At 43.8% G+C, this 16,308-nt stretch overlaps 2 protein-coding genes across 2 annotated transcripts in view; one reads left to right on the top strand and one right to left on the bottom strand.

Annotated features, from left to right (window-relative positions):
* The window catches only part of LOC105686939, a 115,024-nt gene that overhangs the window by 20,188 nt on the left and 78,528 nt on the right, over positions 1-16,308 (top strand). Inside the window, exon 4 of the mRNA XM_048659035.1 lies at positions 15,734-15,855. Coding sequence (XP_048514992.1) covers positions 15,734-15,855 — 122 coding nt within the window. The remainder of the gene's footprint in view (positions 1-15,733; positions 15,856-16,308) is intronic.
* On the bottom strand, positions 11,424-14,869 carry LOC105686943 (opsin, blue-sensitive). The gene is made up of 8 exons (XM_012402237.3): positions 14,401-14,869; positions 13,821-14,012; positions 13,503-13,718; positions 13,260-13,390; positions 12,471-12,643; positions 12,204-12,361; positions 12,036-12,131; positions 11,424-11,908 (listed from the first exon to the last, which is right to left on the bottom strand). Exons 1-8 carry the CDS (start codon positions 14,454-14,456, stop codon positions 11,794-11,796), a joined length of 1,137 nt encoding a protein of 378 aa, XP_012257660.1. The 5' UTR covers positions 14,457-14,869; the 3' UTR covers positions 11,424-11,793.

The following is a 16,308-nucleotide window of genomic DNA, read 5'->3' as shown; positions in this document are numbered from 1 at the left end:
TGCAAGCTCTCCTGTGACCACCTTTTCTCCCCACCCCCGTCCCCCCATTCACTCGAGGATGAGATAAGCTCGCGTCGTTTGGATATTCACCGAAGACCCAATGGCCGCCCTTGATTCCCCGACGAACGCGTGACGTTCGCGCATTTTTATCGAAGGCGGGTAAGCAATTTTTAAGGGCGAGACGACCGCCTTTTTCCCCCCCCGTACCGGAACCACCGCGCGGGCAGAAACTTCCGAAAATTTTCCCCGCGTTTTTTTTTTTTCCCTCTCCTTCTTACCTTTTTCATTCCCTCGTGAGAACCCCCCGGGAACCCCCGGGGCGAACGGCACTGCAGGGGCGCACCACTGCGCTCCGGGTCGTAACTCGAACTTTATCGTATCCATTTAATAAAAGTATTCCGTCGAAGATTGCCCCGCGCTGCAGAGAGAAAATTCAACCCTCCCTCCCCCTATCCCCCCCCCCCGCCCCCCACAAACTTACCACTTTTGACTCCTAACTCCGAACCTCCCGGCGAATTGCTTCGAGAACAATAACCGTCTGACCAATACCGTATATTTCCAAAGTGTTTATCGTCTAGTTTTTCACGGGTTAAAGCGGAAAAAGTTCCGTAGAATAAATTTCGTTTGACTCAATTCCGATTCTACCTTCACCGGCACGAGATGAAGAACAAAATTAGATCGAATCAAGGAAGAAGAGAATGATGCGAAAATTCGATAACCCGTAATGATCGGGCTGCTTGCTGTTCGACGTTTGTTTATGAATTAAGCAAGTGCGGCCCTGCGTGATGCGTCACCGTTACGTACTCACGGGTGCGTGAAGTTGGGACCAAAGCTGCGGCCGAGTCTTTACAAGCCCCTCACCTTATACCCGAGATCAGACTGCGACGGCTGGTGGCTGCGGGTGCTTTAGTCAGCCATTGGATTTTGTCGTGAAAACGTCGGTCTCAGCTTTTATCCTGAATTTTATTGAAAAGCTCCGCTATACGTACCGTCGAACCTCACGTATGCGAACACTTCGATCACCGGGGGGGGGGGGGGGGGGGGAGATGAAATTGCTGCCGAGATCTAAAAAAAATCACGTATGTCGTCGCTACGGAGAAAGAGAATCGAAACTAAACCGTTGTAATATCTGCAATAATAATTGAGAGGGAAAACAGCTTTTGGCCCAGTTTTTCGAAGGTTGAAAAATTTTCCAACGCTTACGATCCGTTGCGGCGTTATACTAACGAACGCGAAACGTGTACCGACGATATTTGCAAAGCGACATTTATTACCTGCCGAAAAGCCGGTGCTCGACTTCCACGCTAACGAGCGGAAACAGTGTGAATACGTGACGCATTTGTCTCCATTTGCTTCAGTTACAGTTTACCCCCCCCCCACCCCACGATTCATTTCCATAAGTCTGATGCCCGTAAGTCGAGGGGTTGAAAATATAATCGTAATCAAGCGTCGCATCTAGATATCAAACAGCTGATGCTATCTAACGACAGTTGGCCAACCTTGGAAACGAATTGAAAAACGAAAAAAGAAATTTTTGGAAACGCCGAACGAAGAAAATGTTTGGTAAAATTTTATTTCGGATCTACAAAATTCTCGGGATTATCGTACGTACGTATTCCGGACGTCGAGGGGACGATGCGCGGAATTCGTCGGTCGGTCTGAAGTTTGCTCGGAGGGCGTAGCGAAATAAGAAAATGAAAAAACAAAAAAAAAAAATGTATATGTAAAAATGAAATAGGAGCTTGTCGTGGTGCAAGTACTTGAAAATATGCATTTGAGGGCGCTCAGTTGAAAGGCGGTCGCAGCTCTACGGGGGGAAGCTAGGTAAAAGGTTGCAAAGTCAAGGGTACTCTGGTTACCGAGAGCCACAAACAGCTCCGTCGTCTTTTGTAAAACCTCGAGATCCGGTGCCTGCGAACTTGTCTTCAAAATCCGACGACGTGATTCCTATCCAAGATTTCACCTGCTAGTTTCTCAGTTTCACATGCTAAACGAATATCATTCAGCCAAAAAAAAAAGAAGAAAAAAGTGAATCAACCATACAAAACGAATGAAGATGAAACGGAGTTGTCAATTTTTAAGAAATATTTCCCACGATATTAACGAATTTCATTCCGTAAGATTTTACCATCGTAACCCACCTTGTGCAACGGTGAAAATTTTCGGCTGGGTGAGACTCGAGACACGCGTGAGAGAGGTAAAGAAACTGTAGGGGTTGGGTGGGGTGAAAGTATTATTTTTTTTTTTTTTTCTTCTCTTTATTTTCATTTTATTCCTAGCGGTATACGCAGTTGAGTTGCGTATCGCATGAGGCGTGACTTGGATTCCGTATGAGAAATTCGCTCGTGTTTCAATTACCCCCAGGGCAAAGGGAAAGGGAGGGAAAAAGGGCGGGTGGGGGAGGGGGGCATCCGTGTCTTATTCGTTGAGGTTGTTGCAGAAGCGGCCGATAACGTTTATCCCACGGTACGCGGAGGATCACTTTGCATGTAACATCCGAAAGCGAACTCGGTTATTCCGAATTCTTTTAAAAATTATCGTTAGACCACGTCAATATTCCGGCAGCTCCTGATCCATTCGAAGATATTAGAATTTCAGACTCGATCCGGTTGTTAAGTAGTTCGTTAAGTGTAAAACCTTGAAATTGGATCTCTCGAGACCGACCCGCATTCAAGTGGGTTTATTCAATTATTCAAAATTAACAACCCCGTTCGAGGATTCGTGGATTTGTTAAATATCACCCGATCGAATATATTCCGAAACTCGTCGAATTCCGAATCAGCCTCCGCTGCGTTCGTCTCGCGAAAAGAGGAATTTTAGTTTGAAAATTATGCCGTCGAAAAAAAAAAAAAACAGAAATTGGTCCTTCAAAGATCAAGTTTTCCCATTCTACGGGCGTACGAAAATCTTTTGCAAGAGACGGATGAAAATTCAGCGGCCAGAGGACCCTGAGAAAAAAAAAAAAAAAAAAAACGAAATAGAAAATACAGGCGCACCTTTTGCGGACGCAAGATTTCGCTACGAACGGCTAATTTGGCGCGATATCAAGCGCGGCGTTTAGCATATTATCTACGAAATTACGTTTCACGTGTATGGGTGCCCGTTATAAGTGGAATACAACTTTTCAGGCGTTAACCAAGAACTTCTACAATTATCAGTTTAAAAGCAAACGGTGTTCCGAACAGTTCGAAAACCCTCGTGATCAAAAGCTGTTACCTAATTTTCCTGCTGCGATTTTATCTCGACTTTTTTTTTTTTCTTCTTATCCACGTTTCATTTTCCGTCCTCTTGCCCCCGGCTTTTCTTTGGCTGCCGTTTTCCGTTGCCGTTTCGATTCTGTAAACTAGTAGGGTTGCCTCGGAAGGTGAAGAAATATCGAGGAAACGTAATTCGGCAAGAGAAATAATTCAGAGCTTCTCTCGTTCGTAGGACGAAAAAAAAAAGAAAAGAAGAAAATTAATTGGCAAGGACTCGCCATCAAAGTTATACATAATCTCCCGCATACCTAGATACAAGCTGTAGGATTGAAATGTGACTTTTACATTATAGAAACGACCTTTGCCAGACTAACTTTTCTCCCACCTATACCAACACAACCGTCCTACCCCTAAGCGGCTTAAGCTTTGTCGCCATGGCAACGCAGTGTACTTAAATCAACAGCCAAACTAACTAACGATGTATATTTAGGTATACTACTACCGACTATTATATTCCATGGCTTATATAAAGTAGTATGCTTTACAGAAAGCTTTTATAAATGTTGGAATTATAATAAGACGCGATACGTGACACGGCGAGACTGTAAAAATGAACAGAAAAAATAGTAATAAAACAGAAATAATAATGCAACAAACAAGAGTTGGAATAAAATTAAGAAATAAACGAAGGGGAACACGCTTTTTTTGGGGTACAATTATTTTACCATATAATTATTAAATATTTCTTGAGAAGGTTGGTAATTTGAGTGTGTATAATTTGAAGGAAAAATTCCACCACTGAAGCTCGGAGGGTTTTCCAGTAGTACACGTTTCTGGAACACAGTCAATTTTGCTATACGTATAATCCAATTGGGACTGATTAAAAGGGCGATTATTTTTAGGAAAGTAATCGATAGATTCTATCGTTGTTTCAATGACGTTGTTACATCCGTTGGCAAACGTTGGTCTCTCCGTCGACAGTTTTTGATTAATATTTGATTTCATTCAACCCCAAGCGACGCGGTGCGATAATATACCGCGTTACGGTAACGCAAAACTACGTTAATTGTAGATTCGCTTTCTGTAACAATAGGTGATTTTTCGGGTACGTCTAGGGGACGGTTGACGTTCGACCGTAAATTCATTCGATAAATTTTTTGTGGAATTCCGTTGACGTTCCGGTGGCGTCGTAAAAAACGTAAAATGTTAGAGAGTCGATTATTATTATTTTATCATAACGAAGACATTTCGTCCACGCTTCTTACCATAAATAACGAAGGGGGTAATAAATATCACCTCTTATCGCTGCTCTGGTTTACCACCTTGTTAACGCCTATCGATTTACCATGAATGAATCTATACCGCCGGTCGTACATTCGAGAAAAATATGTAAAAGATGTTTTCTTCATTTTTCATTTCTTTTTTTTATATCACGCTTTCTTCCATAGTTTTTTTTTTTTTTTTCTTTTTCTTTCACCTCCCCGTTCCTTTCATTTCCGTTACGCGCCTCCGTGGGTCAACGATTTTTATGCCATCTGGTAGAAGGATATTTGCGAACCCTGGCAAAACTCATGGGGCATACGCAACCTGACCTCAAAATTAAAATCCTGAACTACGTCCTTCCGTGAAAATTGATGGATATTTTTTTTTTGGGCTTTTGAAAAAACATGACGCTATACACGGATCGATTTCAATAATTTTTTCCCGCGCAGTTCGACGAATAAATTTTTGAATCGGTTTCCAGAAACGTTGTTACCGTACCGGGGAGAAAAAAAGAAATTCGCGGTTCATTTTCTATTCGATAATGATTAATTTTTGTGTTCCCGGAAAACTCCCTGCAAATAATCGCAGAAATTCACATTTCGATTCGAAACAGCGAACGATGTGAAGGCGATATACTTGAAATATTCAACTCTCATCGAACGGAAATAAAATATTATCCGGATGAAACGTTATTAGCAACCCTTGATATCTTCAGCGTCGACTTAGCCACGAGGTCAACACAGGCTACATCCACGTTATCAACCAGACCTGCTACTGTATCTTTAGTTAGCCAGCTAGTTTCCTCCGACTCATCCAGCTAGTTTATATGCAGTTAGTACGTCATTTGTTTCCCATTGTTTTACTTGTGAAGGGCTTATCGTAAGCCGTGACGTCATAACTCCACTAAAAACAACCCTCCCGCTCAACGTAAATTATTTCACTAGAATCACACTCTAAGCGCTCGGAGATAATTTCCAGTTTTCCGAAATCCCGGAATTTTCCATCGTTATGAAATTCGAGGTCGTCGCCGAGTTATACGATTCTTCCGGGCAATTCGTTTCGCACGATTTTTCAAACACGAGAATCGAAAAATCGTAAAATAAAATTTTCCTCTTGTATCAACAGCGAAACGCTGGAGACGGAGGGCCGGTCTGTTCGAAAGTTTGAAACGTTAAAAAGTTGAGCGCTAATCGGCTCTCACATTTTCACTGGGAATATCGTTTCCCCAGATTTTACCGTTAGAAATCTCCACTCATCGCACCGCTTGTGCGTATTTTAATGAAAAATATTTATCTCTCGGATCGAATGAACAAGTTCAACATCGGCGGTAATTTTTGCAAAGAATGCAACAGAATTTCCAATTTTAATCAGTCTCGCCTTACCTCCTTTTCCTCCGGAGGGTACACAGAAATGTGTGCGAATAATTTGTAGAATTTCTTCATTTTTTTTCCGTCTTTCTCTCTATACTTTTTTCCCTCATCCTTTTCCGCGGCGCTTTTTTCAAGTTTCTTCTTAAACCCCCGTCTCCATTTTCATTGCACAAAAAACTTGTTCGCGCACAGACGGCTTGCGAAGAAAGAAGGCTACGGGGAGTCTGTTTGTGATTAGCGATTCGCCTCAAAGGAAAGTTCTATGAAACACAAGAAAAAAACAAAAAAAAAAAAAAAAAAAAAAAAAGGAAGAAAGGAAAGAAAGAGAACAAAGTTGCGAAATTAAAAACACTCACTTCTCGGCGTGCAACGGTATATATAAGTATAAAGCACGGGACTTTCGCGTACTCTTGATAACTACGGGGTTATTACCGTTAGCGGGAAAAAAAAAAAAAAAAGAACCGGGCAAATTTCGTGTCTCGAATGAGATTAAGAAAAAGGAAAAGTGAAGGAGGGTAAATGGATACGATGATGGGGTGTTTGGAGATTCAGGTTTTAAAATTATTGCCTGAGAAAATTTATGTATATATATATGTATATATGTATCTCCTTTTTCCCTATTTCCTGCTACTTTCCACCGCTCGTTCCTGCGGTCGCCCTGCAGTCGCCCGATATCCATGTGTATATGGCTCTGTATACATATACATATGTAAAGTGCAGGTAATATAGGCGTTAGAAATTCAATTACCACCTTCGATTTATGACGGTATCTCGGACATATTTATGGCCTCAGCGAATTGCAAATTAAATAGAATTTTTAAGACCGAAAAAAACTACGTCCTATACGCCGCCACCTTCCGTTTTATAACACTTCCTCTTTACATTTTCATCCCTTTTGTTTTTCTCCTCCTCTCTTCGCCGCTCGACGGAAACGTGTATCGTTCGTATATTATACATTTACAGTGCAGCAACACATGAACACACCTCTGATATCGCACGTGTGTACGGGACAAAGATTTGTACCGGAGGGATTTCTCACGGTGAAAATTAACCCCGTTCGCTACCAACCGCCTTCCTTGTATATATTTGTTCGAGCTTTTGTTGCGTGCTTAAAAGTAATTTACCGAAAGCATTATTCTAATGCGCTTGCAGCTCCATTCTTCGTTTTGTTCTAACGATAACCCGCGCGAATCTATATGTATACGTACATACGTACATGTGAACGGACACGCCGTACATGCATCTGTAACGATTACACCGTCATAGAAATAAAAAAAAAAAAAAAAGAAAAAAAAAAAAAAAAAAAAGCTCCGATAACCGGGAACCACGTTTCCGTCGGATGAGCTTTTTTTTATCATTTCAATTTTTTTTTTCATACCTTCCTCGAAAATTTCGGCTACGCACAGCCGGCGGAACAACGTCGGTTTACACGTGTGTGTGTGCGCGCGTGTGAATACGTCGTCGATGGGCTTTTTGAAAACACTTGACACGGTTTCGAAGTGTGTAACTAATTACGTCGCGGTTAAGAGAGGTTTTCGCCGGGGCGTACGGGGGTGACGTTGGAGTACGGTGTTAAATTTCATAATTGCCAACACCCCTTGCGAGCGGTTATAGTTCGCTAGTGCCCGAAAGTTTCGGCAGTACGAGTGTCGGGGGTTGTGCGGGGAGGAGAAGGAGGTGGAGGAGGAGAAGGAAGAGGAGGAGGGGGAGGGACGCCGGGGTGTTCCGGTTATATAGAACTTCCAGTGGAAAACTAGACAGAAATTCCTGCCCCCTTTATAACCGGTGTACGTTATACGTACGTACCTAGTAGGTACGGTCGAAGAAACTGACGCCCCTCCAGCTCTCTCTCCGCCATCACAATTCTATTTATTTTCAAAGCGTGTATCTTCAACTTAGAAACGTGCTTAGTACACTCGAGTATCACCGACGCCTCGCGTCCCCTTCTCTCTCTCTCTCTCTCTCTCTCATGATTCCCACTTCCTGCTTCGCTTCTTACGCCGCTACCCGCTCGCTCCTTCCGCTTTTACAAATGTCTGTATCATTTGTTAAGAGAAAAACTACCGCGACGTGTGCGTCGAGTAGATTGGATCTTAGGGGATAAATTGCGAGACCCGAAATTGCTGAATTCTTCTCGTACCGGCTCAGGCGGTGCGACTTCATAAACGCCCCGAATTTCACTCGACTTGTGGCTCGAAACCTCCCTCGAAACGCGTCCGCGTACGTCTCGCCTCAAATTCGCGCTATTCACTACTTACAATCAACTCGTGCACGGCTAGTTTTCCACACATCTATCTTCGATCGGCGTTCGTTTCGTTCGATGCGAAACCGAAATGTGAAAAAAAAAAACAGAATTCATTTCATTCAATCCGCACGTCAAGTTGAACGCGTTTTTTTTTTCTTTTTTTTCTATTCTCTCACCGACAAATTTGTCAAGTCAAACAGATTTTGTTTTTTGGTTTTGTTTTTTTTTTTTTTTTTTGCAAACGATTCAAAAGCTCCGGACGGATTTGTCTGCCTATTTAAAGTTGGACGGCGGAAAATACCATGGGGGATGTGGGCGGTTGATGATATACGCCTTGATAAAATAGAGAGAGACGACGACGACGGTTAGCGTAGGTAGGCTAGGGAATAGCAGTTAACTATACCGGCTTCTATCTCTCTTCTGTTTATCTTTAGCTTATCGTTACGTGCAGGCTGTTGTTTCCACGGTGAAAACCGAGGGCAGGGGGGGGGGGGGGGACGGGATGATCCTCAAAGACCCCCTCCCCCTCCCCCAGCCCCCAGCCCCTCCTCGTTCAACGTCGCTTTTCCCATGGTTTTGTACAACCGGGGTGGAAAATTTTAAACAACGATAATGACATTCTAGGAGTGCAGATGAATCAGCAGCACCGCTGTATCTTGTTCACCGTTTCACCGTGGCTTCTCTAAGCTTCCTTGGTTTTACCTTACCCTGTCCGTAGCAGGTGTCTCCGCGGGACTAACAATAGGCTAAATTGTACGACAGCACGATTTGAAAGACAAAGAGATAAACTAGAAACGTCTTTTGCAATTGTCGTGTGATAATACGAGATTGTGGAAATTCAGTTGTTGTTGGTAGATTTTTGTTTCCTTTTTTTTCTTCGAGTTCAATTCGTGTCACTTTCTAATCGAAGGAAATGACGGGAGGGGATGGGGTGGAATATTTTCCTCCAATCGTCGGTACCGTTGATTACGAAACGTGTATCGTGCCAATTTTTATTCGAGATAAATTCTCTTCGAGTATATGTAACGAACGAGTTTCATTATTATCTAGGGAATGAAAGCAATGAATAACGTTACTCCGTTTTATGTCTGGCCGCGAATAAGCGGCGGATATTTGTGTGAGATGAAGAACTTTTGTTAACGTGGTAAAGAAAGAAAGGAAGAAAGAAAGAAAGAAAGTAAGTAAGAAAAAGGTAAAAGTTGGAATAAAAATTCAACAACCGCGGCATAGTGCGCGGCGGCGTCTTTTGCAGGTGAAATAAAATGATGAAAAAAAAAAACGAAAAACAGATCAAAATGAAAAAAACAAACAAATAAACAAGCTAAATAAAAATAGTACGAAGAAAGTATAAGAAAGAAAGAATTGCAGAAAGAAATAAATAAAAAAAGAAAGAGAAGTTTAAAGGGATGAGGATGAGCTCCGAACCAGTTAAAACTTTGGAGTTTTAAGTCTCGGGGAATAATATATGAGCGCACTTCACACGAATGCATTATGTAGGGAGTACAGGTGAGAAAAAGAGAAAAAAAACCTCATAGCGGGTAATTCTCGCACTGCAATTACGAAATTGCAAAATGATCTATATATCTACCGTATTCGCCACGCGATAACCGCGTGTATCACTTTTTCACCACTTTCTTGAATTAGAAATGAAAACAAAAGAAAAAACAAAAAAAAAAACAACTCGGATCTTCGTGAGATACGGTTCAAGTTTCTCTCCGATTCCGTTCGTCGTCGATTCTCCTCGTCGTTTCTTTCCAGTTCTCCGGTGCGCGCGGGTACTCAAGTTCTGGAAGTCTGGAACTACAACGCCGTTCGCACACCAATCGACCCCACGATGAAAGATCTCTGCGGCTTCGATACGAGAAACTTGGATGCACGATACGCGCGCGTTTCCCGTCAAACCTCCTTTGATCCTATGAGGCAATATACATGAACGATTAGTTTCCAAGTTTCTCTGGAACAGAACAACAAGCCTAGTACACCGCCAGCACCGTCGATATTCGACGCTTCGCTAAGCTAGCCGCCCTTTATAAGCTGCAATTTACCAGCCGTTTCTCACCACCTTGATCTACAAAACGTTTTCCACAAGGTCCTCTGACGTGGCACCAACCTTCAGCTATTCGCTCCCACGGCCCCGGCCGAGTAACATTACCCTGTTTGTTTATTTATTTGTTTTTCTTTCATTTCTCTCACCTTCCTATGCACTTTGTTCCACCTAGTTTGAATTCGTTTTTTTCTTTTTTTTTTTTTCATTCATTTTCTGCTTTCTCCGTGCCAGTTTTTGTACTTCGGCACGTTTCGTTTATTCGTCAGAAGGCACGTACATACGTATGTACGGTACGTACGGTACAGTACCCGAGGCTGACTTGTACGGAACGAAGATTGCCTCTCTTGGAAGTATTGCGTGTGTGTGTACACGCCACGTGCACGAACACCCAGGGAAGATCCTTTCGAAGAAATGTGCGAGCTGCAGCCAGGGGTACCATATTCTGCAGAACGAGTATTGTTGGGTCGAAACGACGTCTTGATGAAATTTTTCGAACCTTTTTTCAAGTCACTGTTATTACCGACGTCCCTGCAGACAATGGAAAACCGTCGCGACGTCGGCGATTGGGTATGGGGAACGGTGTACGGATGTGAAAAACGTCCATATATATCTATCTATCTATAGCTATCGATTGATTCAACGGGAATTGAACCGCGTCGAAACTCTTGCATCGCGAAAATTTATCTCTTATCCCGTTCGAAGCGGTATTATGAGACCGGAGCTTTCCGACGGTTATCCGATGCGACAGCTGTTAATTTTCTATGATACGCCGAAAGCTTTTAATCTCATTAGCATTGATGAATTTTTTAATGAAAATTAATCCGACTTATCGAAGTGGGGGGGGGGGGGGGGGGGGTACATTAGCCCTCCTTATCACGGTACGTATTATTTTCACCCCGTCAGAGATGGAGCCATCGTACGGATTCGGTTGCGCCGCACCCCCGGCGTGACGGCAGGAAACTCGAAAGCTCCCTCGAAAGCACCGAGGGGTTGGAAACGGTTGATGGTTACCGTCCAGAGGGGGTGAGAATTTTACTCGAGGGACCAACGCGGTCGATATGAAAGCTACCGACCGTGGATCACTCCGAGCTTGCGAGCAGTTACGGACCAGTTCCGAAGAGTCGACGACAGAGCTTTTCTTTAGAACCGTTGGACGTCGCTGGTCCGAACTGATTTTCGAATAAGATTCGAATCGAAAGCGAGTGGGAAAAATCACGAAAGATTCGAGATTGAGAATTTTGGAAAGCTGACATTATTTTTTTGTGGATTCCTCTTGTTTCAGAATGCCAGAGAGTCCGGGGTGCCTTTGAAATTGCCTTTATTGAATTTATACAACTTTGCGTTTAGGATAAATGGTGAACATATAACAATAATAATTTAACAGTGGAAGATAGTCACGTGTCCGAATAATCGTTGTCCAATTTCGACGGTAGTGGTCGTTGTTTTTTTTTGTTTTTTTCTGTTTTTTTCTTCGCTTTGAACAAAAGTTCGCGACATGGCCGATAAGAGATTAATCGATTCCTGACGAATACGACCAGCTTGTATTTCTGGTGAAAATACAAGTCACCCGTATCGTCGATGGCAGCAGTTTTGTTCTTCTTCTTCTTCTTCTTTTTTTTTTTTTTTCACCTAATTTTTCTCGTCATCGTACCACACAGCTACCGACGTAATTCAAGCCTCGTCCGTCTTCATTTTTTCGGTGGTAGCCGACGCTGAGTCATGCGTCGTTGGCTCCGGTTCATGAATTCCCATCCACTGACACCGCTTCTGAAGTTCCTGCCTGTACCTGTTGCCAAAAGAAAAAAAGAGATGTTCGTTTTTTTGACGTTTCTTTTTTATTTTTTCTTCGGTTTCTTCTCTTTTCACAACGTCGTTCGACACTTCGATGGAATCGCCGTAATTTTTGCACCTACCTCGGATGATTGATCGCGTAGATCCAAGGATCGATGCAGGATACACTCTTGGCGCACAGCGCCGGTAACATGGTTGAGAACGGAGTGAGAGACTCGCTTAAAAAAACGAAACGTTGTCGTCAGACGACGGGTGGGGAAACATTTGCGTAACATTTCTCGTTCTCTTACCGATTTCCAAAAGCGCCGATCATCGCAACGATCGCGTAAGGCGTCCACGAGCACAGGAACAAAAAGAATATCGTGAACGCGACCTTCGCGATTCTCATCTCGGTGCTCCTGTCCTTGTCTTGGTTAGACACCAGGGACTTGACGTTCATTTTCTTGGCCTGTAACGACGCGGAGCAACGAATTACAGCGCTGTAGATCGCTTGTCGCTTTGAAAAAAAAAAGAAAAAAAAAAAAAAACAAAAAACAATTCAAAGAAGAAAGTTTCACCTGATCGCGAAGCATCTTCTCGTGTCTGCGAACGCTACCGATAAGCTGGGAGTAGAAGTAAACGATCAGGGTAATGGGTATCGCGTATGACCAGATGAAAATCGCTCCCACGAATACTTTGGTGTCCTGGTCTTCGCTGAGAAAATCGAAACTGCACGTCGTGAGAAATCCCTCTGTGAAATTTTTGAATCCGGTCAGTTTCGGGGGGAGGGGAAGAAATGCAGCGGAATCGGGTATCGGAGAGTGAAAAAAAAAAATATATCATTTCGCGCCGATGATTCGACGAATTCGGTGTTGTACGATATTCGTGTCACTTCGCCTGAGACGCTCTCAGCCGCCACCCTTTGCCGTAAATTAGCCTCGAGTATTTCCCGTTAATTCGAAGTAGATACGTTTCTGGAGTGCCACCATCTAAAGACGTTAGCGTTACCAGGTAGCGAAGAGCTGCCGCCTGGCCTGCCCTGACTGCCTGCCTGCCAGCCAGCCAGCCTTCTGCCGGCTGCCTTCAACTGCAACTGCATGCAGCAGTAATTAGACCACTCTATACAGCGGAATGTACGTACGTACGTACGTATACGAGGTAATACACCAGACCTACCGAGGTAACGCTAACGTAGGCAAGTTGTAACTTTACAAGGTAGAAATACTGGCGCACGGCGATAGGGTAACTGAGAAGCTATTCTTAGACCGAAGTTTGAACCCCCGTCCGCGATGTGGCGGGGTATCGTGCAAACGGGGCACGATTTTTCAGATACCGGGAAAAGAGCGAAAGAAAAACCTGGCGATCACCTGGTACGTAACGTCCCCAGATATTTCCGATAGGCAACAGCGAAAACGGCAGCGACCAGAACCACGTCAGAGCCACGATTACCGCGGCCTGTTTTCCATTCAGTCTTCCGTCTATTGGGCAGGAAATAGTTCTGGAGGAAACGCGATAATTATGTTTCTCAGAGTCGAGCGTGGCAACTGTACGTCTTTTTCAATTTATATATTTTTTTATTTTTTTTATTTTTTTGTGTTCAAAACGCTAACCTGTATCTGTCGAAGGCGATCGCGGCGTTGTTGATGGCCGAACCGATTCCGGCGATGCTGCCGAGGGTAGCGTAGATATCGCAACCTAATTGCCATCCGATCATGCGCTCGAGAAAACTGTTCGTTATCAGCATCGGCATTTCCAGCATCATGACGAGGTCGAATAGCGCCAGATTCACGACGAACATGTTGGACGCCGTCCTCAGGCACTTGGAACTGTATTTTCGAAACATCCGTACGTTACCGGAGTGCGTAGAAAAATTTTTCAGTCGGTGACAAAAAAAAGGGGGAAGTAAACGACGAAACAGAGTTACTCACGTTGTAAAGATCCAAACGACGCAGCCGTTACCGACCAACGACATCACCATCAACATAAAATAGATCAGGGCTAAACCGATGTGCCAAAATTTTCCCGGCGCCAAAAAACCTCTCCAATGGGGATGAACGAGTTCGGCATGCTCGGGCGGCACGTTCCACCCCAACAGTCGCTCCTGCATTTGTTGAACTTGCCTATAATTAAAACGTGGAGATCGGTTACTCGAGCTGAAACGTTTTTTTTTTTTTTTTTCTCTTTTCAATATTCCTCTCGATCGTTTTCGAAACTTGGGAAAGATCGATTGGAGCTCGGATACGAGGGATCAGGGGCGAGCGAAGGTGAACGGGGTCGGAATCGCGGTATCGGAAGATGACAGGGTCATCGAGCGCGGAGTGTACTCGTTTTTTGCATATCGTGTGACGTTGGAGGTTTCTCGGATCCGTGAGAATGAATTTTCACATCGGTGGATCGATCGATTCCGCGGGGGGGTACGCCGAAAACCACGTCGACGAGGAGTGGGAAGTGGGTAGAGCGCCCCTAAGGTACTCAACTCATTCGAAGTGTAACGGATGTAATACGAACCCAACACCGCCGACAAAGGCTGCGGGCGTGATGAGGACGGACTCGTTGAAGAACATGTTTCGAAATGTGTTCGCGGTCACCTCTGTACGATATCGTTGACTCGATACTAAGTAGCTGGAAGAGTTTGTCTGAACGTGGCCCGAAAAAGGCCAAACTAGATTTATCAAAATCCGACGATTCGAATGCGCGCTAGCGATCACCGAAAGACAAAAGATAAAACAGAGTCGTAACAATCCTCGGGCTGCTACTTTCTCACTTATCTTTTCTTCTTTTTTCTGTTTTTTGTTTTTTTTTTTTTTCTTCACGCGAATCAAGAGAAAAGAAATCGGCAATCAAATTTCCCTCCTTCCGTTTCTCGTGTTCGATACGGTCAAGAGTAAGAAGAAGGCGGGTCGAGACTATAATATATGTATATGAAGTGAGACGCGGTGCGACGGTTGGGCTGGCGACCCGCTACTCACTTGTTAAAACCCCCGGGACACCCCGCTTTTATATCTAACCCCGCGCGAATGAAGATCGCCGATGGCGTGTCTGCTGAGAATTTAATTCAATTTACAGATGGGGAAACCTTTTGTTTTGCTGAGTCTCACTGGTCACGCGACCCACGCTTTCGAATACTATATATTTGCCATATCCTAGGCCCCCGCGAAACCCCCCAGACGGTCCTTTTCCAACCCCCGGGACCCCCTACGGTTAGAAAATTATCCGTATCTATCTCTGGGTGCTGTTGCTGCTGCTGCTGCAAAAAAAAAAACAGAAAAAAAAGAAGAAAAAAGAAAAAGGAAGGTAAAAATTGTTCGATTTAATCTTTGACCTCGGTGTGTTAGTTCAGGGCCTTCTTTTCCCCCCCCCCTCCCCCCCCCCCAATTTCTCCCCTTCATCCCCCATCAGCGAAGAGCGTAGGAGCGTCGTTTCTAGTTTGGCACTTGGATTCAGGGGCAGCGCTGGCATAGCCTGCTTGACTCCCTTTCGAAAAGAATGGAGCATTTTACCGAAGAACAGCTCACCGCAACTTGCAGCTCCGCTGCGCGACACACTTTTACAGTTTCGAGTGCCGGAAAATGGGGGTCAAGTTGACTGTGAGGGAGGAACTTTGATCGAGTGTTTTTATTGTTTTTCTTTCTTTACCTTTATTTTTTGGTTGAATTTCTTACCATCGCCCTTTTTTGTTCTATCCGTCAATTTTTTTTTCACTGTCACGTCTCTTCACCTTGGTTACCCTATTCTCGTACCTTCGTGATCGCATATCGTCCCGAATTCAGTTTTATCGATATCGTGTAACGGTAGAAGGAAATAAAAATCTCCATTTCTGACTACTTTTGCATTCTTACAGAATTTTTGCGCACGACGCAAACGGATCCCCCTGTTGCCGTGCATCGCATGATTCGAGGGAAGAGATTTTGGCAGACTTCCAAAAAAACGTGGACCCAAAAAAACCACGGATCTCGCAGCAAGGTTCGTCAATCGTTGATGTGAAACAAATTTCGAATTAAAATTTTTTCTTTTCGTCCTTTCGAATACCTTGTTCCGTTTTGTTTTTTTTTCCTCCGATCTATTTGCTCAGCTCTTTTTGACGCATTATCCGATTTTTTACCAAAAAAATTTTCGGTTCCCTGACCAACGTTGAAACCGTATCGAGGATCTGCAAACACGGCAGAAGTACAATAGTACACAGAATGTACATGAAATATACACATACACATCCATACATATATATATCTATACGTAAACATATACGTGGTACAATTACCTCGTGCGCCCCGAATTTTCGGGGGTATTCACGTATAAATAATGTGCATCGTTCGTAAACGTGGAGGGCAGGCTGCATATGTGTGTAGAAAATGGCGAAAGGTAGGTCAAGTAGTGTAAGTAATAATATTCGATATCGGCCGACCGCGGGCATTTCGA

Source organism: Athalia rosae, chromosome 7, assembly GCF_917208135.1.
Source record: "Athalia rosae chromosome 7, iyAthRosa1.1, whole genome shotgun sequence".
NCBI lineage: Eukaryota > Metazoa > Arthropoda > Insecta > Hymenoptera > Athaliidae > Athalia > Athalia rosae.
Note: the sequence above shows the minus strand (reverse complement) of the source record. Positions and strands in the feature narration are given on the sequence as shown.